This window comes from Tympanuchus pallidicinctus, unplaced genomic scaffold, assembly GCF_026119805.1.
Source record: "Tympanuchus pallidicinctus isolate F22 unplaced genomic scaffold, pur_lepc_1.0 scaffold22, whole genome shotgun sequence".
NCBI lineage: Eukaryota > Metazoa > Chordata > Aves > Galliformes > Phasianidae > Tympanuchus > Tympanuchus pallidicinctus.
In genome coordinates this window covers 21,715,482-21,735,277 of record NW_026294739.1, presented here as the reverse complement: position 1 = coordinate 21,735,277, position 19,796 = coordinate 21,715,482, and the positions used below count along the sequence as shown (strand labels likewise).

General features: G+C 45.0%; 2 protein-coding genes across 2 annotated transcripts; one reads left to right on the top strand and one right to left on the bottom strand.

The window, feature by feature from the left end:
* The first annotated feature begins 123 nt into the window (after positions 1 to 123).
* Positions 124 to 18,640, top strand: GFM1 (G elongation factor mitochondrial 1). Its single transcript, XM_052686596.1, has 18 exons — positions 124 to 240; positions 484 to 636; positions 1,256 to 1,388; positions 1,603 to 1,807; positions 2,506 to 2,622; positions 3,177 to 3,327; positions 6,303 to 6,457; positions 6,857 to 6,941; positions 7,306 to 7,443; positions 8,067 to 8,168; positions 8,799 to 8,855; positions 9,239 to 9,376; positions 9,908 to 9,990; positions 14,942 to 15,104; positions 16,096 to 16,240; positions 16,914 to 17,074; positions 17,467 to 17,520; positions 18,264 to 18,640. Exons 1-18 carry the CDS (start codon positions 196 to 198, stop codon positions 18,393 to 18,395), a joined length of 2,217 nt encoding a protein of 738 aa, XP_052542556.1. The 5' UTR covers positions 124 to 195; the 3' UTR covers positions 18,396 to 18,640.
* LXN (latexin) lies at positions 9,622 to 14,429 on the bottom strand. The gene is made up of 6 exons (XM_052686615.1): positions 14,252 to 14,429; positions 13,444 to 13,506; positions 12,911 to 13,085; positions 12,219 to 12,355; positions 10,740 to 10,802; positions 9,622 to 10,322 (listed from the first exon to the last, which is right to left on the bottom strand). Exons 1-6 carry the CDS (start codon positions 14,381 to 14,383, stop codon positions 10,227 to 10,229), a joined length of 666 nt encoding a protein of 221 aa, XP_052542575.1. The 5' UTR covers positions 14,384 to 14,429; the 3' UTR covers positions 9,622 to 10,226.
* Positions 18,641 to 19,796: the final 1,156 nt, after the last annotated feature.

Below are 19,796 nucleotides of genomic sequence, written 5' to 3'. Positions count from 1 at the left end.
TCCTCCCTTTATTTACAGCACTGCTGCGGCGCAGCGCTATCACAGCCGCGCTCCGTTCATTCCAACCCATTCTTCGAGCTCCGCGTTGGCGCGGCGCACCCCCACTTCCGGTCGGGGCTCACTTCCGGTCTGACCCCGCATGCGCGGTGACCCCGGAAGCGGCGTCCCGACCTTGCGGGGCGGCAGGGAGCGGCCATGCTGCGGGCGGTGCGGGCGGCGCGGGGCCGCGGGCGGCGGCAGGTAGCGGCAGGTAGCGGGTGGTGACGTGCGTGGGGCGGCGGCGGGGCACGGGGTGAAGGCAACTCGGGCACGGCGGGCCGGGAGGGAGGAACCTGCCTGCGGGGCCTCATGAGGGCTCGCTGAGGTGGGCGGGAGGGACTTCGCGGTGTGAACGGGGAGCGAGAGAAGGGGAAGGCCGGGCGGCGGGCTTGGGGGAGGGCAGAAGAGGCGGGGCTCCGCAGCGAACCGGCTTTCTCCGCTCAGTTCCTCCTCAATGCCTGCCGGCGCTGCTCCTCGGCCGTCCTTCCCAACGAGCGGATCCGCAACATCGGCATCTCGGCACACATCGACTCGGGGAAGACCACGCTGACCGAGCGTGTCCTCTTCTACACCGGCAGGATCGCGCAGATGCACGAGGTGGGCGTCGCTGGGATCCCCGGACCTCCTTCTGTGTGAGGAAGGGCTCCCTTACCGTGGGGTGGCGTGGTCTCCTTCTGTGCAGATACACGAACCCACCTGTGTGCTTTCATGCTGCATTAGAGGGTTGGGCTGGGGATGCCCAGAGGTCCCTTCCATCCCCTAGTTCTGTGCTCGTGTCTCTGGTAAATATGCTGCAGGAGGTGTGAGCTGCTTCTGATTCAGCAGAAGGCAGTTGTGAGAAACAGAGAGAATCCAGGGCTGTATTTCTGAGTCCAGGTACGTTAGCTTATGGAGTTCACAGCAAAGTATAATTGGCTGCCAATTGTCGATGATCTCTTTTGTGACTGATTCTCGGGGGAGCAAAGGACGTTAAAGGATAGGATCAGAGAACTGTTAAGGTTAGGAAAGGCCCCTAGGGCCATCTAGTTCCACCATCAGAGTAAATGACACTACAAAAAAATCAGGTTTGTTTGCATTTCAAGAGCTGTAAGCGATTCTCTAACGTCTCCTTTTCATCGCTGCCAGAAAGATGATATTCACCAGATGAAGCATCACCCATAGCAGATTCGCAGTAAACTCTCTTGGACTGAAGTTTTTTTCTTTTTTTTTTGCTAAGGTGAGAGGTAAGGATGGAGTTGGAGCTGTCATGGATTCAATGGAGCTCGAACGACAGCGTGGAATCACCATCCAGTCTGCGGCCACGTACACCATGTGGAAGGACACCAACATCAACATCATAGACACGCCAGGTAGCAGCAGCTCTGATGCTGTGAGGCTGCCATTCCTTTGTGTGAACGGGGAGCGTGGTGCCCTCACTGTGCTGCTGAGGGGCTGATGCTGTGCCACTGTGGTGTGTTCCTTATGGCTGGAGATTGATTGCACTGCCCCTGCAGCCACGAGGGAACAATTACTTGTTATTCTTTATCATCTATGAATAACTTTTGTGTTCTTATTGTTACTTAGGGCACGTGGACTTCACCATTGAAGTGGAGAGATCTCTGAGGGTTCTCGATGGAGCTATTCTGGTTCTCTGTGCTGTGGGAGGAGTTCAGTGCCAGACCATAACTGTGAACAGGCAAATGAAACGTTACAATGTGCCGTTTTTAACATTCATCAATAAGCTGGACAGGATGGGCTCCAGTCCATCCAGAGCAGTGCAACAAATGAGGTATTTATCACTTCAACTTACCTGTCAGCTAGTTCTGAACAGTTCATGTAGCACATTAATGCTGATAATATTGAAAAATGTTCTCTTTTGGAGTTTGTAGGTGCGTTTTGGGAGGTAATGCATGACTTTGGGTTAAATCTTACTCTGAACTCCAAAGACTCTCCCTTTTGTTAAGAAAAAGGGAGTGAAACAATAGTTAGCATCAGCCTAGACTTACAGTGTCTCAGTGTTGGCTTCTTGATTTTGATGCTGGAACTGTATGTGGAGCCACTTCAAAACCAGCCTTTTGATTTTTCCTGGATGCTGGTGGCAGATGCACTGAAGTTCACAGCAGGGCCACGACTCGAGGTTGGCAGTTTCCGGTTCACCTACCTGGAGCCCCACCTGTATGTGCCACCTTCCTGTGCCTAATCTCATCCGTGAGACATCTATGATAATAGTCAATAAGGGAGAAGGAACTCCCATCAAGTAATTGATCTGAAAGTAGGTTGCACTGCCATTTATTTCCCATGGAAGTTGCTCGCTCTCGGTTGGAATATAGAAGTCTGGCAGTCACTCAGGTTAAAATGCAAGCAGGCATTTGTCATCGTAACAAAGTATGATGCTGTATAAGAATAGGATCTTGCTTAAAAAAACATCTGGGACACATGTATGGAAATGACTTTTTTTCCTTAATCAATGTTTGCTCAATTTTTCAGGTCCAAGTTAAAACACAATGCAGCTTTTGTCCAGATTCCAATGGGGCTGGAAGGAAACTTTAAAGGAGTTATAGATCTAATAGAAGAAAGAGCTATATATTTTGATGGCACGTTTGGGTAAGGTTTAAAACTTGTGTGCTTCTTCTGCTGAAGTTACTCTTTGCATTGGTAATGGCACCAAGGGAAACCATAGCTTCCCTTCAGAGATGAAGCAGCCTGCTGCTGTGAAGGTTAGGGATGCAGCTTGTGGTAGGGCTGAGGTGTGTCTCTCTGGCACAGTGGTGGTGCAGTCAGGTTTAGTGAGTGGTGGCTGTAGCAGGAATGGTTCTGTGGCTGCGGTGGGTGGTGGCAGTCCTCAGCACACGGGGAGCTGGGAGACCTGCTGCACAGCGGGACCTGACAGCTTGCGTTTGGCCTGAGCTTCCTGGGATGATGATACAGCGTGGTGCAGCTGCACAGCTTACCCTGCAACCTCACAAACTCCAACCGTGAGCAGGAAGAACCCTTGCCTGCTAGGCATAAGAAACAGCAATTTGATATTCTTGCATGCTTTTTTGTACATCCGTATCACCAGTGAGTTTTTCTTGGTCAGGCCAGTCATCACAATGACTGGTGGCTGGGAGGCTGATCCGTGTGCTGTTCCTTCAGAGCCCTTATGTTTGTGTGTTTAGCCAGACGGTTCGCTACGATGAAATTCCAGCTGAGTTTAGAGCTGAGGCTGCAGAACGGCGCTCGGAACTGATTGAATGTGTTGCTAATTCAGATGATCGCCTTGGGGAGCTGTTTTTGGAAGAGAAGATCCCTACAGTTGCTGATATAAAGGTAACTTTATGTATTTCTTCTTAATGTAGCACCACTCTTTCTCTTCTGAAAGTGCTTTTTCTTTGCTCGAGTTCTGTAGAATGGTTCACCTCCTACAGGTGGTTCCCATTGGGTACTCATTTCAGATTTGGTTTATGATTGGAAAATCAAGTCAGTGGATGGGATTGCAGTCTCTCCTCCAAGGATGATAGATGACTGTGATGTTAGCTTTAGTTGGGACAGACAGACGGTGCTGCGAGAGCGAGGTAGCCTGAGGACACTCACCTCACAGCAGTGCTCTGCAAGCTGGCATTGACCATTGAGCCCCGTGCAGCAGGTGAAAAGCCAAGTCTGTGTGCAGCTGCTGACACACAGCAAGCTGTTGGGCTTTGTGCTGTGACAGCTGGCAGCATGAGGGAGGGCTGTCTGCTTTGTAGGCATGACTCCAGCTGATTTGTTTTTCTCCTGTTAGTTGCTTTATGGCCGTACGGGGCTGTGAGGCACTGGCACAGGCTGCTCAGAGAGCTGGAGGTGCTCAGAGCCAAGCTGGAGGGGGTACTGAGCAACTTGGGGCAGCCAACCCATGGCGGAGGGGTTGGAATTAGATAATTTTTGAGGTCTCTTCCACCCCGTGCCATTCTGTGGTTCTATATGGATTCCTTACGCCTGGTGCAAGTATTTCTGAGGTCTGGTTTGCTATTTGCCAACACCTCTTGCTACTGTTGGAAGTTAACTTGAGCAATTAATCTTCTGATGTCTGCTGTTAATAGTAATAAATCCATCAAAGGCTGAAACTGCCGCAGGGGACCAGTTGCTTAATGTGATAAATCAAAAACTGAGGGGAAAAAACAAAACAAAAGCAACAAAACAGTGTCTGAAGAATCTGTTACAGGCAGACTGCATTTTTTAGGAGCTGCTGTTGAAGTTTAAGCTGGTTTCTGTGAGCAGTGGTATTGAGGAGAAGGGGGCTGGGGGTGAAGTTTGCCTCATAGGGCACTTGCCACCTGCTTGTGCTTCTCTCTGCTCACAGCTGGGCCTTCAGTTGGGAGTGAAGCCGAGCTGAGACCTAAGTGTTGCATGCAGGAGCTATTTCTGTGCGTGCAGCCAGCTGGGCTCAAGGCAGACGTGATCAGTCAGCTCATGCTCTAAGCAGAGCTTGACGTTGAAGTCCTCTTAGGAGTGTTTGGCTCCTTAGCAATGTGTGGGTGCCTTTGTGTGGCACTCACTTTTCCTGGTAAGGTCTGCACTGCTTGCTTTCCTGGAAGCTGCACACTCTATCTGTTGGGATATAGAGCTCTGGCAGCTGCTCAAAGCTGATGGGCATTGCAGTTCCCCCTGAGGTTTGCTTTGAATCTTCAGGGCCCCAGAACTTTGATCACTTCTAAATTTGTTACAGACCTCGAGTTTGGTTGTTTTTTGTTTGTTTTTTTTTTTTATTTGTTTGCAAGTGCATATATTCCAATTTGAGACATGGAAGCACAAGGCTTTTGTTTGTTTCTTTTTGTCTTTTTTCAGAAATAGAAAAAAAAATTGTGGCTCTTGTTGACATAACTGAGCATTTAGCTATTCCAATAGCTAAATGCAGTTTTATGAGGCCTGAGCTGTTCGTAGAATCATAGAATAGAATCATAGAATCATAGAATCACCAAGGTTGGAAAAGACCTAAAAGATCACCCAGTCCAACCGTTCACCTATTCCCAATAGCTCCTACTAAACCAAAGCAGTCCTTCCCTCTTAGGTAAAGGCAGAGACAGAAGAACAATTTCAGAGCCCTGTAGGGATTTCTCTTCCACCTGGAGAGGGAATAGAAGAGAAGTGAATGCTGATCACTGGGAGAGGTGAGAGACTTCCAGCAGCAGGCTACTTTTGATGGCTGAGAGGAGAATCTGTTGCAAAAATGAATTTGTCTGTTCAGTGTGCCCCTGCTTCCCACTTCAGAAAGCAAATTAATTACAGGTATAATGGCTATAGCCCTGAGTTAATTTTTACTAATGTGTCCCTGAAGATGGATTTTCTTTCAGTGGCGAGCAGCCAAGTCTCCAGTGAAAATGTCTTTTGACAGAAATGATGCTAAGTGTTGCTCCTGGCTGTCACAGCCCGAGCACATGATGCTGCCTGCAGATCATCTGCCTAAACACGACCTGATCTGCTGCCATCCATAATGCTGCACTTTTATGAACTCATTAAACCAACAAATTGGAGGAAAAACACCTCCTGAAACTGAAGAAGAATATTCTTCCATTATAACAATTCCCTCTGTCAAAGATCTTACTTTATTTTCTTCCTTGTCTCTTTTCTTTGGCTCTGGTAGTCCAGATTGCTCTCTGTTGATTGTAAAGATAGTTTCTAAACTCTAAATTAAACGCGCAGATTAGGTGAGAATACATTTCTTTTAGCTTTATCCCGGAGCTGCTTTCAGTTGGAGTGAGAGCCTCTGTAGGTCGACACGGGGAGGTGGCGTCCTCTAGTGGCAGGGAGAGGCGAGGCCGAGGTCGCAATGTGTCCTGGCTTTAGGAGCAGTTGGCTTCAGCCTGCCTTTCTGCACCTGCACAGGAGGCAGCAGTGATAATCACTGTGGCAGCTGTTGGTGCTCTGCAGTGTCATGTGGTGCTTGAGTGAAAGGCACTGAACAGGCACAAGGCTGAGCCTGCTGGGACATCCTGGAAGGATTCCCAAGGCATCACGACCTCAGCAGCTCTGCAGATCAGTGTCACTGTGTTCCTCTCGTGTGATGTTAAAGCACTCTTCATCAGAACACGATGGATGCACTGAGCTTTAACATCCTCAAATAGCTGCATTTCTCTTTCAGAAAGTCCCACGTTCCTAGAAAGGGCACATTGTCCTGGGAGGCTCATGTGTGAGGGCTTGTCCAGGAGGCTGTGAGAGCAGCTCCTTTGCAGCCAGCAAAGATGAGAACCTCTGAAACACTGCATGGCTGGTGCAGCTTTGGACTCCTGGAGCTGCTGCAGGATAGTAATGCTCTGATATTTTTCCAGCTTGCAATCAGAAGAGCAACTTTGAAGAAATCCTTTACCCCAGTGCTTGTGGGAAGTGCTTTAAAGAACAAAGGAGTGCAGCCATTGCTGGATGCTGTCCTAGAATACCTCCCAAACCCTTCAGAGGTGGAGAACTATGCTATTCTTAACCAAGGGTAAGTGCTTTGGTCTTGGAATTGTGTGCTGTGCAACGGGAAACTCAGTAACGTGTGGTAATTTACCAATTGCACAATGCAATTTTAATTTTGTACTTCATTCTAATGCTGAGAAGGCTCGCTTTTCATTTGAGGCTAGCTGTTTATACTCATAACAGACTTCTGATAAGTGCCAGTGGTAAATATCATAATTCAGATCTCCTTTTTGGGATCTGCTGCAGTTTTCCTGAGATCTTTTTCTCACCACGTGTCGGTTACATGTGTGAGCATCTTCTAAGTATCTATGACAGACCTGAGGGCCCTCAGCACTTCCCAAGGCAACTCACGATTTGAGGAAACTGGCATGTTGTCTTTGTAACATAAACTCACTGTCCATCCCTGTGTGTGTTTGTTTTAAAGAGATTCTGAGGACAAAGCTAAGTTCCTGTTGAACTCTGCTCGAGACACCTCGCAGCCTTTTGTGGGCCTTGCTTTTAAGCTGGAGGTAAGCTGTCCAATGCCTAATGCAGCAAAAACAGCAGAGAAGCAGAGCGTTTCCTCTGAAAGCTGTTGGGGTGGTTCAGATTTTCATTTGGGAAGTGGCTGCCCCAATTGGAGTTAATATATGCCTCTGTCGTGAAGGCTTAGGAGTAGTAAAATTGGTGAAGTAAGGAAAATTGCCAGTAAGTGTCAAGTTCACTTCCAGAGCCAGGTGAAAGCTGACACTATGTTAAACAACGCTTTGCATACATGTGTGGTGTATAAATTGAGGGCAGTCATTTGCTCAGTCAGTTCAGATTATACATCAAACAGGAGCTGGCTTGACTCCAAGGAGGACTTTGTCTCACTTGTGATGACTTTGATTTCAGGCTGGCCGTTTTGGGCAGTTAACTTACATTCGAGTTTATCAGGGGATGCTGAAGAAATCTGATTACATTTATAACACGAGGACTGGGAAGAGAGTGCGTGTGCAAAGACTTGTCCGTATGCACTCAGACAACATGGAGGTGAGTGAGAGGTGCAGCCGGGCACACGGTTTGCATTTTGAGTCACCTCACTGCACTGCCTTCTTCCTTTCCAGCTATGATGTGATGTATCACATTTCTGCTGTTGTTGTTGACGTGTATTTTCTGTAGCACTGAACAGAACTGTAAAGGAAGTGAAAATGATCCTCAGTGTATTATTCCCACTGAAGCGAAAGAGTCTTTGCCCAAGAAGTGTTTAAAAAGGCTTTGAGATGGTAGCTAAAGCAAGCTGGCTGTGTCTGGCCACAGTCTGTACTTGTGGGAGAGGGGAAACAGGGTTGGTAAAACATACAGCGATGTTTCCTTTCATGTGATTGTTGAATGTTATTCTTAAACTGAAAATTGGTTCTCAAACTGCTGCGAGTTCCACCCTTTCCTGTTGAAAATTCCTGAGCTCTACAGCTGGGTCAGGTCTGCCTCTACAACGTTCTGTTGTTTGCTCTGCATCCTTGCCCTCGAGCTGAGGGATGCTTTTTGGGCATTTGCCTTGAATAAGGAGCTTAACTTTAAACCCAGTATTTGTATCTCTGCTTAAAACCAAATGTAGTTTGCAGTACTCTGTTGTCTCTCGGTGTTCTCTAAATAGTCCACTTTCCTTTCTTAAGGATGTAAATGAAGTTTATGCAGGAGACATATGTGCACTGTTTGGAATTGACTGTGCCAGTGGGGATACGTTCACAGATAAAACCAGCACTGACATTTCCATGGTAAGTGTGCCTCCTCCTCCGTGTGCCTCATTTTGTTGTAAAAGTTTTTAATACTTTGTCCAGGTAATGTTTTTTATGATATATATATACACAAGTGCAGGTAATTGTTGTGATACACCTCAGGAATCCTGTATGTGTAGAACTGTGTAAGAGATACACGTTCATTTGCTACACTTGACATCAAATGCAGAAGGTTAGTGTTAGCAAACTGTTGGAAGCATTCCTGCATCATCTGCTGACCGTGGGCTACTGGATACTGAGGGGGTGTTGTTACCCCAGAACTGCTGAACTGTGCATCTGTGAACATGTTAGCATAGATCACTTTTATTTAGGAACACGTTTACAAAACCTGGTGGGAAGCAGATTTTTCTGAGTACTGTGAAACCCAGAGATCACCTTGCATCTGGGTTGGTACTGGAAATATCATGGTTGGCATATGTTACATAGAGCCCTCTAATAATCCTGGGGAGAATTACACAGTTCTGGTGCCCTGGCACTGCATTAAATACAAGTGTGATAAGAGCAGCAGTCGTCTGTTTGTGGGCCAGAATTCTTGTGGCTGATGTTTTTTGGACAAGTCACAAGTAGAGCAAAACTTGACTGTTTGGTCTCTTCCTTTATGACCTGCAGGAATCAATACACGTCCCTGATCCTGTCATTTCAGTGGCTATGAAGCCTTCCAACAAGGTAGGAGCCTGTGGACCAACATTTTCTGACTGAATTACCTTTTCTGCTGCCTTTATGGACTGGTTTGCAGTGAAATGCAATATCTATCGACTAAGTGAGTGTTGCTTTAAAGTATTCTGTTGGAAGGACCTAAGAACATATTCATGTGTTACCTGAACAATGTGTCAGGTGGTGGTAGGTAACTAAACACGAGATGTGTGACTTTGGTCTGCATTTATCATGGACTTGAAGTAACTGGAGAAACAAATACAGCTGTAAATGTGTGACTGCTTCAGAAAATAAAATCGTGAGAGTAGAAATAATAACTGACAGGAAAACGTGAGGCTTGGTTGCCTTCTGGATGTTGAATTAATGTTTTCTCTGCGTGTGTAACTGATTTTCAGAATGACTTCGATAAATTTTCCAAGGGCTTGAGTCGCTTTACAAGGGAAGACCCCACTTTTAGAGTCCACTTTGATGAGGAGAGCAAAGAGACCATTGTTTCTGGAATGGGAGAACTGCACTTAGAAATCTATTCCCAGGTAATTTGGAAAGCAGAATCTATAGACTCTGCTGTTGACTTTTGCCAACCAAGAATTCCTCCTTTCTGTTGAGTTGCTGTACAGAAATCTGTGTGCAGGGGGCTAATTGATGGCACTGTTTAGACCTGGTTTTCTACCTGGGTGCCTCAGGTGTTACCAAGTTTACAGAATCCTTTGGAGGTTTTTCATTTTAGTCTAATAAAACAGGTACGTTTGAAATATTGAAAGAATGAAGAAAAGATGGCTTTTGTTTTGGAAAACCTAAGCTTTAATGAGGTAATGAGATGTTTTCCTGTATCTGAAGCTACGACCCCAATACAAGAATGACTGTGGAATGACAGCACCTTATTTTTACATGGGTTTTCTTGAAGGAGAGAAAACAAAAACACCAGAAAATCCCAATTCAGCCCAACCACAACCCCAAAAAACAGTTAACCTTTATCACATTTCTCATTGCAAAAAGATCTGTAATACAGTTATTGCTCAAGTATAGCAACAACTCCAAATTTCATCCCACTTTCTTTCCTGCAGCGAATGGAAAGAGAATATAGTTGCCCTTGCACCATGGGAAAGCCAAAAGTTGCCTTCAGAGAGAACATCTCCGCACCTGTGCAGTGAGTATTCCTTCTAGCAACAGAGTTTGTGTTGATCTGTTTTGATGCAGGATTTGATTACGTGGTAGAGGGAGTGCCTGTCAGTTATCAGATTGAAGCACTGCGTGCAGGAAACAAAGTTTCTTTGAGCAATGATTCTTCCTACATCCACTGCGTTCACAAATCACCTTATGTGCCCCTCCTGAAATGGTTACGGCACCATCTGTGCCTCTTGCATTGCAATTTTGGATGCTCCATCAGTCCAGTGCATGCTTTGGCTGACAGCTGTTCTGTGTTACTTCAACGCCGTGCTGCGGGTGCCAGAGAACTGTCATTTGCCATGGGATAATCTCCTGTGGGTAGAAAGTGAAAACATTAAGATGTGAGAAGGTATTTTCTTTGAACAGTTCTCAACTGCAGCTTCTTCCCTTTGTGCTGATCAGTTTGGTGGCCCTGTCTCCCACGAGGAGAGAGCTGTAAATGGGACCAGTATCCAGAAGCTCTGCTGTTCACAAGAAGTGCCTGGAAATCAGCTGAAAATTACTTTCTTGGTGCAAACTGGAGAGCTGCTGTGTCCTGCTTGTGCAGGGACAGGCGCAGATGTTGCTGAGGCACAGGGTGATCATTGCCCTCACCTCACTCGTTTCAGTTGCTGACCTCCAGGCAGCAGATCTTTGAACACCCCCCAGCTTTGTGTCCAAGTTCCAAGTCGTACAGCTGGCAGTGTAACCTAGGAAAGCCTTTTTAGGAAGAGGATTTTTTTTTTTTACCTTGGACACATTTTCGTGAAGTAGAATCATGTAGTCAAATTCCAGGTATCCATCAGTTCTTTTCTGGAAAGAGAAGATGAAAAAGGCTGAACTTGGGACTTTCCCCATCTTAAAAGTAGCCAGTCAGTTCACTGGGCAGTGAAAGTCCTTTCTGAAGATTTCTGATGTGTTGGGTTTTCTAAACAGCAGGTCCTCTTTCTCCCTTCTGGCTTACACACTCCATTTCCTTGAGGTTGAAGTCCCCTTTGCATTAGGAGTTACTCTTAATTCGTGGTGTATTTTTTCCAAATAGGAGAACTGAGAGAATCTACAGAATTCTATGAAATTAAAACTGAGTATTTCCCTGGAAGCAAGTTGCCTGTTTCAGGTCAAAAGCCTTCAAGGCCTGTTGATGATGGCAGCTATTGATTGCTAGTTTGAATATTGAGATTTGGTGGTCATTTATTCGTGAGCTTAGCTGCTCAGGGTAAACACAGTACTTCTAATCACTCTAAATCAGTGACAATAGAAAGTACCTTTTCCTGCATGTTCTGTTCCCCTGCACTCTGGCCACGTGTTCTCCTGAACTCAATTTCCTTACCATAAACTCACAAAGCTGATGTAAATCTAGAAGCACTGCTGTAATTGACTGAACTTTAAAGATCAGGTAGGAAGCTAACGCTGAAGTTCTGTAGAAATGAATTAATGAGTCATTAAAAAAAAAATTAGAAAGCAATCCTGAGATACAAATATTTCAGCTAAAATATTTCTTTCTCCCAGAATAAAACCCAGCGTTACTAAGAGCAAGTTTGGGAAGAATGAAGTGAGAGAAGTTCATGTTAAAGTTGGAATTGAATCATTATTTTCTTTCTTGGTTAGCATTTGAGGTGAACTGCCAAACGGATGGGAAGTGGAATGCTGCAGACAAAAAGCAGTGTAGATTGTATTTTATTGAAGTTGAGATGGCAGCCATTGCTATTTGTCTAGACTTGAGCATTGCGGAGATGTCAAGCAGTGTTATGGTGACTGATTGCCAGATCAGGATGTAAATCAAGAGATGAAAGAGAATATTCCAATATGTGTTATGCAGGTGCAAGAATACTGTCAGCTCAGCCTGCGTTATAAATGGAAGGCAGGAAAGCAATATAAAACTGTAATCAAAGGGATGACCCCTAAGTGGAAAAGTCAATTTTTCTAACTAAGCATCGAATACTGCTCTTGCAAAGAGACAGTTTCTATAAGTAAAATTTATGAGGAGAAGAAATGATCTAAATAAACACCCAGGCCGTCAGTGAAAGCATTTGTGACTCCCTAGAGGAAAGGGGTGGGTGGTACAGAAACCTTAAGCACTGCTTTTAAAATGAACCAGGCTGTGAAGTTCAGACACAGATGAGATTTCTTGCTTAAGAACTTTGTCAGCTGTAGGTTGGTACAATGCCACTATTGTTTAGCTCCTGAATATTAGGGAATCTTCCTTGCAGTGCATGGATGGTAACTCACCACTTGCTTCACATGTTTAATCTGGGCAAGTTGATAGTTGGTGTTCTCAGTTGAGTTCTGCCATATCACATAGCCAGAGGCAGCCCAGGCAAGCGCTCTGATGGGCTGCATTTCTGGGGACACGTTGCCACAGCTGTCTGAGAAACAAAACAAGTACGTGTTAAGTGAGATCCACCGAGTCACGGGCATTAATAGGATCTTACAGTGTAGTACGTTGGGTCTGGTGCTAAAACTTGGGGGATCTGGCTGGTGTTCCTGCTGTGTCACAAGCCTTGTGTTATCATCTTGGAATAGCTGCTATATCACTCCTGTGTCCGTTTCCCCTCCCACTTCTTCCCCTTAACACGTGTTCTGTAAAGTCTTCACTGGGGTATCTAATGTACAGCACCAGGAACAGTCACAGGCAGCACAACAGTGACAGTTAAAGTGCTGGAGGACAAATTGTGTGTCACTTCTGGATTTTAGAGCGGATGGATGGTTTTGGCCGTGTTGTGACTGACATATCACTTAGCAAAGAGAAGGGGAAGAGGTGAGTATTCAGAGCAGGGCCAGCAGCCTGATCTCCCTCTGTCCTGCCTCGTATTCTGTGGTCTCCCATAAGATCATGGGCCTCCACCAATTCAGTTCAGTTTTGCTTCTGGCCACGGAACGCGTTCTCTCACTTCTTTCTTGCCCAGGTCCCTTCTTTGTACCTGGTATGTTCTCTGCTTCGAGCTCTTTTTTCAGGCTCTTGATTCGATTGTAGAATGCGTTATCTGCTTCGTCTGTGTTCTTAAGTTCTCCTTCAATTGTAAATTGCACATCTGGAGCATTCTTTTTGTTGCCCAGATGATAAAGAACCTCAGCAGTGCAGTTAACAGTACTGTCCTGTTACAGAGTTAATTAAACGTGTTAATATTTGATTAAATAGATGTGTAATATTGGTAATTTACATCTCTACAATGTATTTTTTTCCCTCTGTATGGCCCATAGAGATTTGTGATTGTATAAAACAAAGTTACATTCATAGCACCTCTGTATATACTTTAAAGGTACTTTTGCTTTTGCAGAGATCTAAAACTCCATGTGTGGGACACAGAGTGTTATTATGTTCTTCAGTTGGAGTCATAGATTCACATAACTTCAACTTGAAATTGAATGATGTTGGAATATCCTTATCATGTTACACATCAGTAGTGTCAACTTCTGCCCATAGAATGTGTTAACAAAATGAATCTGAACTCACTTTCTCAAATATGTCTTCTAACACGAATTCCAGGTGGTATTTGTGCCCGATGCCATCAATATCCTAAGCAGGGAGAACAATAAGAATATTTATTTTGTAAAATGCTGAATTACTTGGCATCCTGGAGAAGGCTGTCATTATTGTAAGATGGGCTCCAGCAGCATCACTCGGTGTCACGCATAGAGCTCAGCTTCTCTTTGCTTGCTTCCTGCTGAAAGATTGCTCGCTTGCTGTGCGCCTGGAGTGACACCTAGTTAGTAGCTCCTTGTATGCTCTGGTCTGGCATTCAACACCGCTTCATTGCCATCTGTGGGCTCCCAGGGTCAGAGTTGGAAGGGACCTTTGAAGGCCATCTGCATCTGCGCTGCTCAGGGACACCGCAGCTCCATCCGCTTGCACAGGGCCTTATGCAGCCTCGACAAGCTCTGAGTGCAGGGCATGCTGCACATCATGAGGCACCCTGTGCAGCGCCTCAGCACCTCCTGTGAGAGGCTTTTCCCTTCTGTCTGACCTCACTCTCTGCCCCCTTTCAGCCTGAGGCCGTTTCCCCTTGCTCTGTGCCCACACGCCCTGCTGAGCAGTCTGTCTGATGCCGTGTGCAGGGACTCCCTCGGGCTCTGTACCTTGACTTCGTTTTGTGGTTTATTAAGAGTTGTTCTATGCCTTTTTTCCACTGTAACAAAACAACCAGCTTATCCGTGCTGTAAGCCACCTACTAACGGGCTCACAGGCGAAACAGGAGCAGTTCTGCAGCGCAGGGCCCCTGTGCTCCTCCGCAGCCTTTCCCCTTACCTGCAGGCACCCTTACCTCCCTGTGGGCACGACGCACGGCCCGCAGCACCCAGCCGTGCCCGGGGCTCCCGTGGCGGTGGCTGATGCAGGCCGCGGCCAGGGCTGCTGCTCGGTTAGCAGGGCCGTGGGCCGGCGGCAGCTCCGCCATGGCGCAGGAAGGCCGTGGGCCGGGTGCCGGCAGCAGGAAGCAGGGCGGCAGCTCCCGCCTGCTGGGGTTGGGCTGGGGAGGAGCGGAGCTGCGGCCTCCCTCTCCTCCTCCTGTTCCTGAGGGAAGGAGCTGTACCGCAGTGCTCTGTTGGCACGTGTGGAAATATGTCCGGTCTTGCACAAGCAAGCAAGCCTGAAGGCAGTCAGGATTGCACTGATGGGGCTCTGCGTGTCCCCGTGCACTGCATGGAGTGGGACTGATGGCTGCTAAGGATCCCTTCCAACACAGACTGTTCTATGATTCTGGTGTTGCTTACCATGTACATGAGTGATGGTTTCCTGAGACCAAGTCATTGCTGTCTTTAGGCTCCAGCTTGCAGCATGGACATTTGTGTTATTCTTGGAACGTCTGAATGCTCTCAGCTGCTGTTTCAGTCATTTATACAACAGCCAGATGAAATAAAATGGAGAATGGGAGCTTTTTCCTTTTAAAGCCGTGGATAGAGCATAGTTGGTGTAATGAATAACATCGTGTGGGGTTTTGTCTGTTTGCTCTTAGTTTTGAGTACACGCACAAGAAGCAGACTGGTGGAGCAGGGCAGTATGGCAAGGTTATAGGAGTCCTCGAGCCCCTGGATCCTGAGGACTACACAAAAATAGAATTTGAAGACAGAACCATTGGCACAAATATTCCGAAGCAATTTGTGCCCGCTGTTGAAAAGGTACAAAGCAATTTGTGTGTGATACAAGAGATACTGATTCTTGTTTTTTCTTCCTATTCTGTTACCATTTACTTCTGTCTTGCCCCAGGCAAGGAGATTTTTCCCATTACTTCAGAGGAAGCTGAATCAAATTTCCATGCTTTTGCTTAATATCTTACATTCCTAGCTTTTCCACTTAATTTAGAACCTGCTGTTTGTTTTCTTTGGTAACGTGTGCTTACTCTGTTTCCATAGCAGTGCTGCAGTAAAAAAAAAAAAGGCAGGCTTTCCTTTTGGACACTGAAACAAACCTCCTTCTGATGAGCTTGCTTTTTGATTTCCATTTTCTGCTTTTAATTGTAGCAATGTAATTCTCATCCCTGATGATTACATATTTCTTTGTGATTTCTCTGAGACCAGATGCATCAAAAACTGCAACTTCATTTGATGTATGAGTTACCTAATAGTCTGTCTGTTTTACCACTTATGTTTGCTTCCTCTGTGTAACTGTATGATTTCTCACTTGTTTGTGTATCCATCTTAGCATGAGCTTTGCATTCCTTCATCAAATTTGATTTTTCCTGAGTCTTGGAAAAAAAAGATGGTCTGAGAGGGAGTGTCCTGAGAAAAGGCTTCCTCTTCAGTCAAATAGTTAAAGCATTCATTCAATTTTTGATTATACAGTCCCTTAACGAAGAAAATCCTGAATACATTCCTTTTTCTTGCTTTCTGGTGTGTTGTGTGATTTCTCTTCTAAGGCAGTACTAAATTAAGGTACCAAGGAATGACAGTAAAAAGTTTTCAAACATTTTGGAGTAAGAAGTTTTCCCCACTCCATTATGGTTTTTTTCCATCTTCTAACAAGCAGGAAAGTCCATTGGCTTGTTATGGGATTGCTGCTAGAAATTGTGAAAGGGATTTTTTTGGTTCTGGGTGGATTTTGGTGTTTGGGGTTTTTTTTAAAGCTTAATTTCAATCTGCAACGTGCTGATCTTTAAGTGTTGTTTGACAGGGATTCCGAGATGCATGTGAAAAAGGTCCAGTGTCAGGGCACAAGATATCTGGAGTCCGATTCGTCTTAGAAGATGGTGCACATCACATGGTGGACTCCAATGAATTCTCTTTCATCAGAGCAGGAGAAGGAGCCCTAAAGCAAGGTATAAAGCAGAGCAGTCTGAATGTGTGCTCCTACTGCCTTCTTCATTGCTGGAGCAAAATGTAACGTCCTCATTTCTTTCAATTACCTGGTGCATCTATACGTGCATTTGAATTCTGGCTGGTTCCATAGCAAATAAGGTATGCTAGAAGGCAGGTTCATCTTAGGGTTGTCAGAAGGAAATCCTTTTTCCTAGAGCAGAGTAAAGAGACACCAACAGCTTCATCTTTCCATATTTAACAACAAAACAGAACAACCATTTTGCCAAACCGTGTGCCTGCCAGTATTGCATCTCTGGAATAAAGGCTGGGGGAGCTGGAACTCCAAATAGTCAGTAGTGTTTTCCTTGTTTGTTTAAGAAGCATTCAGCATTAACTGTAAAACAGTTCTTTGCTATGCAAAGGGTTATCTTGAGTGAAACCAGGCTTGTTCCTTTGCTTTTGTAGCTGTGTGTGAATGTAGCTGGAGGTTAATTTATGCAGTCTTGCAAAACACAGCTTCATGTTTCTGCTCACTCTTGTTGTCATAGGAAACGTTGTCTAAGTTGTCACTCCTGGCCTCATCACTGAGGCAGCTTTGGGAGGCTTCTTGCAAGGCCAAGTTAAGAATTGTTTAATGTCTATGATTTAGGTAGACTTGCATAAGAGGACATTTAATTAACTTCTTTCCTCCAGCTATGGAAAGTGCTGCTGTGCGTCTGCTTGAGCCCGTGATGGCCGTGGAGGTGATGGCACCCACTGAGTTCCAAGGAGCAGTGATAGCTGGCATTAATCGCCGTCACGGAGTCATCACGGGGCAAGATGGCACTGAAGGGTACTTCACTCTGTATGCAGAGGTGTGTGCTTCCCTGGTGCCTCTCTCTTTTCTTTTGACTCTTGCTGTTTGTGTGGTTGGCTGCAGTTGTGTTAGCCGAGTTATTCGGTGAACAAGCATGAATTGAATTTTCCATCTGTGGAAGCACGTTGTGCAATATTAGTAAACCTGTTATAAATCTGTTCTGCTTTGGAGAAGCCAACTTCTCAACCTAAGGACCATATGGTGGCAGAGGAAGGAGCATGGTTTTGTTGAGGCTGGCTGTGCTGCCTTAGAGTGAAATCTGTGCAGCAATACTGATGCAGAGAGTTACGGGGGATTTTTCAACTCTTTATATCATAATTGAGATTAATTGAGTGACATCCATTGATAGACGAAGAAATATCTTATAAGAATGATGTGCTTTGATTTTAGGTGCCACTGAATGAAATGTTTGGATATGCCACTGAGCTGCGGTCTTGCACAGAAGTAAGTATTCTCAGTGCTTTTTGCTAAAGATACTTATGTAAATCAAATGTGCTAATTTGCATCATTGTTAGCATAGTATATGCATCAGTAAAAGTGCTACAAATCACAATACTGTTAATGATAATAGGAAAATAACTTTAATTATCGTTACTTTAACTGGTGTTTAATTGACATAGCTATTGCCGGCCTCATGTGGCGAAAAATTCTCTCATACTTTGGAGAGAGAAGAGATTCAAAGTTGCAAATAATACAGAGTATTATGATAATCAGTAGAATAATCAGTAGAGGTATTACACTCAGAGTCTGGAAAAGTGTAGCCATGCTCCTTAAGTTACTGATTTCTGCAAGGAGGTGAGACTTCAGACAGCAGTGCTCATGTTAAGTTCCTTTTTTAACATATACCCTCAGTTAGATGCTCATTGAACACATTTGAATCTGTTGAGATTGTTTTCTTGTGTGTTAATTAAAAGTTTCTGCTCTACCTGTATGATACACAAATACCTGTATTCTCTGAGCATTCCAATGGAGCTTTATTACTGCAGACAGCCTTACAGTCTTGTCTCAAACAACGATCAGATCCTGTTTATCTTTGTGTCTCCATCTACGTGCCTCAGTACAGTGTTGGTGTGCTTCACTGTAAGCTAGTTGTGCACATAAGGTCACAGATTGGAGCATGGCCTACAGCTAAGGAAGGTTCCTTGCTTAGCACCCTAACTCTGACTGTTCTTTCTCCAACTCTTCAGGGAAAAGGTGAATATACAATGGAATACAGTAAGTATCAGCCATGTTTGCCCAGTACTCAAGAAGAAATAATTAACAAATACCTCGAAGCAACAGGACGACTTCCTGCAAAAAAGGGCAAAGCTAAAAGCTGACTTTTCCTCTTGAGTACATGGAACGGTTTTCACAGCCTTCTGGAAGAGCTTGGTTGCTCAGTCATACAAGCAGTTGAGCCTGGCTGGAAGTTGTGCAGGCTGCAGTGGGACTCAGACTTACAATTCCATCCTAATATCCTTCCTTCGTGGTGTTGTCAGCAGTCACTGGGAGATGACAGCTGAATTGTTCAGATGTAAATGCTGCTCACTGACGAAATACAGAAATGCTATAACATTGATAAGAATTTGTCCTGAAATCTGTCTTAATTCTTTTGTATTAAAATAATTTTATTTTTTTTACTTGAGAAATAATTATTTTGTTAGTAGGCTAATTACTGTTTGAAGGCTTTAATTTAGGAGATTGAACAGAAGCTCTGGATAGACGTGGGAAATGAATTGTATTGTGCTGCTGGTCTTACTGCTAGTGCTCCAAGCTCAGATCCTTTTGTTCCTGCAGTTCACTGGCAGCATACAGTCTGCAGAATGAATGCTTTCTTCAGAAACAACGAAGCCATAATGAAATGGTCGAGGTCATCTGTCAGTGCAGTTAACTTACCAGCAGTCTGCTTATCACTCGGTTCAAGGCATTTGAAAAGAGTTGACAGGAATGGCCGTAGAAGTTAACTCTCTTCAAAACTGGGGGCAGTTGGTTTTTATTGTATGTTCTTACTTTCTTGGCATTTATTCAGAAAATGAAGGGATTCCTTTATTTTTTAGAAGCCTGGAGTCAGGAGAGCGTGCTGCTGCTGCTGCTATTTAGCTTGGGGATCAGCTGGATAGATCTTACTCGTACAGGAGAGCTCAAACAAGGATGTGACAATTAGGTGAGAAAGAGAAGATATAATCATCAATTTTCATTTGATTATTACCAGATCTGCTCTGGATTTTGGTTGCACGCTCTTTTCCTGACTTACTCAGTTTAGCAGCATTTTTGCAGATAAGCAGATTTTCCAGTAAGCAGAGGAGGAATTTCCAGTTGAAAACCAGCTACGCTCCTGGCACAGGATCGTGGTTGATGTTTACCAGATGCAGATAGTACAGCCATGGCTGGGCTTCTTTTCTTCTGCACTCACAGACATGCAGTGGAAATGACTTCTTTTAAACTTGGAATGAGAACAGTGTCAGAGATTTGTCAGGGGCATGTGAATGGTAACGAGGTGCAGGCATGGTGTCGTATAGAAGCATGTTGTTGCTTTGGGCTACATCTTTGGTGATTCCCTCACATCCGTAGCTTTTGTTCTTGTGAAAATGTTCAGCTGGAAGTAGTTCCAAGAAAAAGGCCTGCGGGTACTCTGACATTTGGAGAGTTTTAAAAATAAGGGAATGTTATAGCTTGTTCATCAGAGTTCAGGGATGTTTTATGTATGTGATGTGAATGCAGTGTAAAGAGAGATGGGGTGC

What these genes read in the sequence shown, in the direction of transcription:
- LXN (XM_052686615.1), bottom strand. Translation starts at nt 14,383, where the DNA reads ATGGCGGAGCTGCCGCCGGCCCACGGCCCTGCTAACCGAGCAGCAGCC. An exon ending in TGCGTCGTGCCCACAGGGAG is followed by an intron (nt 13,507 to 14,251) that starts GTAAGGGTGCCT and finishes CTCCCTGCTTAG; the next exon opens with GATATTGATGGCATCGGGCA. An exon ending in TAGAAGACATATTTGAGAAA is followed by an intron (nt 13,086 to 13,443) that starts GTGAGTTCAGAT and finishes ACTCTGTAACAG; the next exon opens with GACAGTACTGTTAACTGCAC.
- GFM1 (XM_052686596.1), top strand. Translation starts at nt 196, where the DNA reads ATGCTGCGGGCGGTGCGGGCGGCGCGGGGCCGCGGGCGGCGGCAG. An exon ending in CCAGCACTGACATTTCCATG is followed by an intron (nt 8,169 to 8,798) that starts GTAAGTGTGCCT and finishes TATGACCTGCAG; the next exon opens with GAATCAATACACGTCCCTGA. An exon ending in AACATCTCCGCACCTGTGCA is followed by an intron (nt 9,991 to 14,941) that starts GTGAGTATTCCT and finishes GTTTGCTCTTAG; the next exon opens with TTTTGAGTACACGCACAAGA.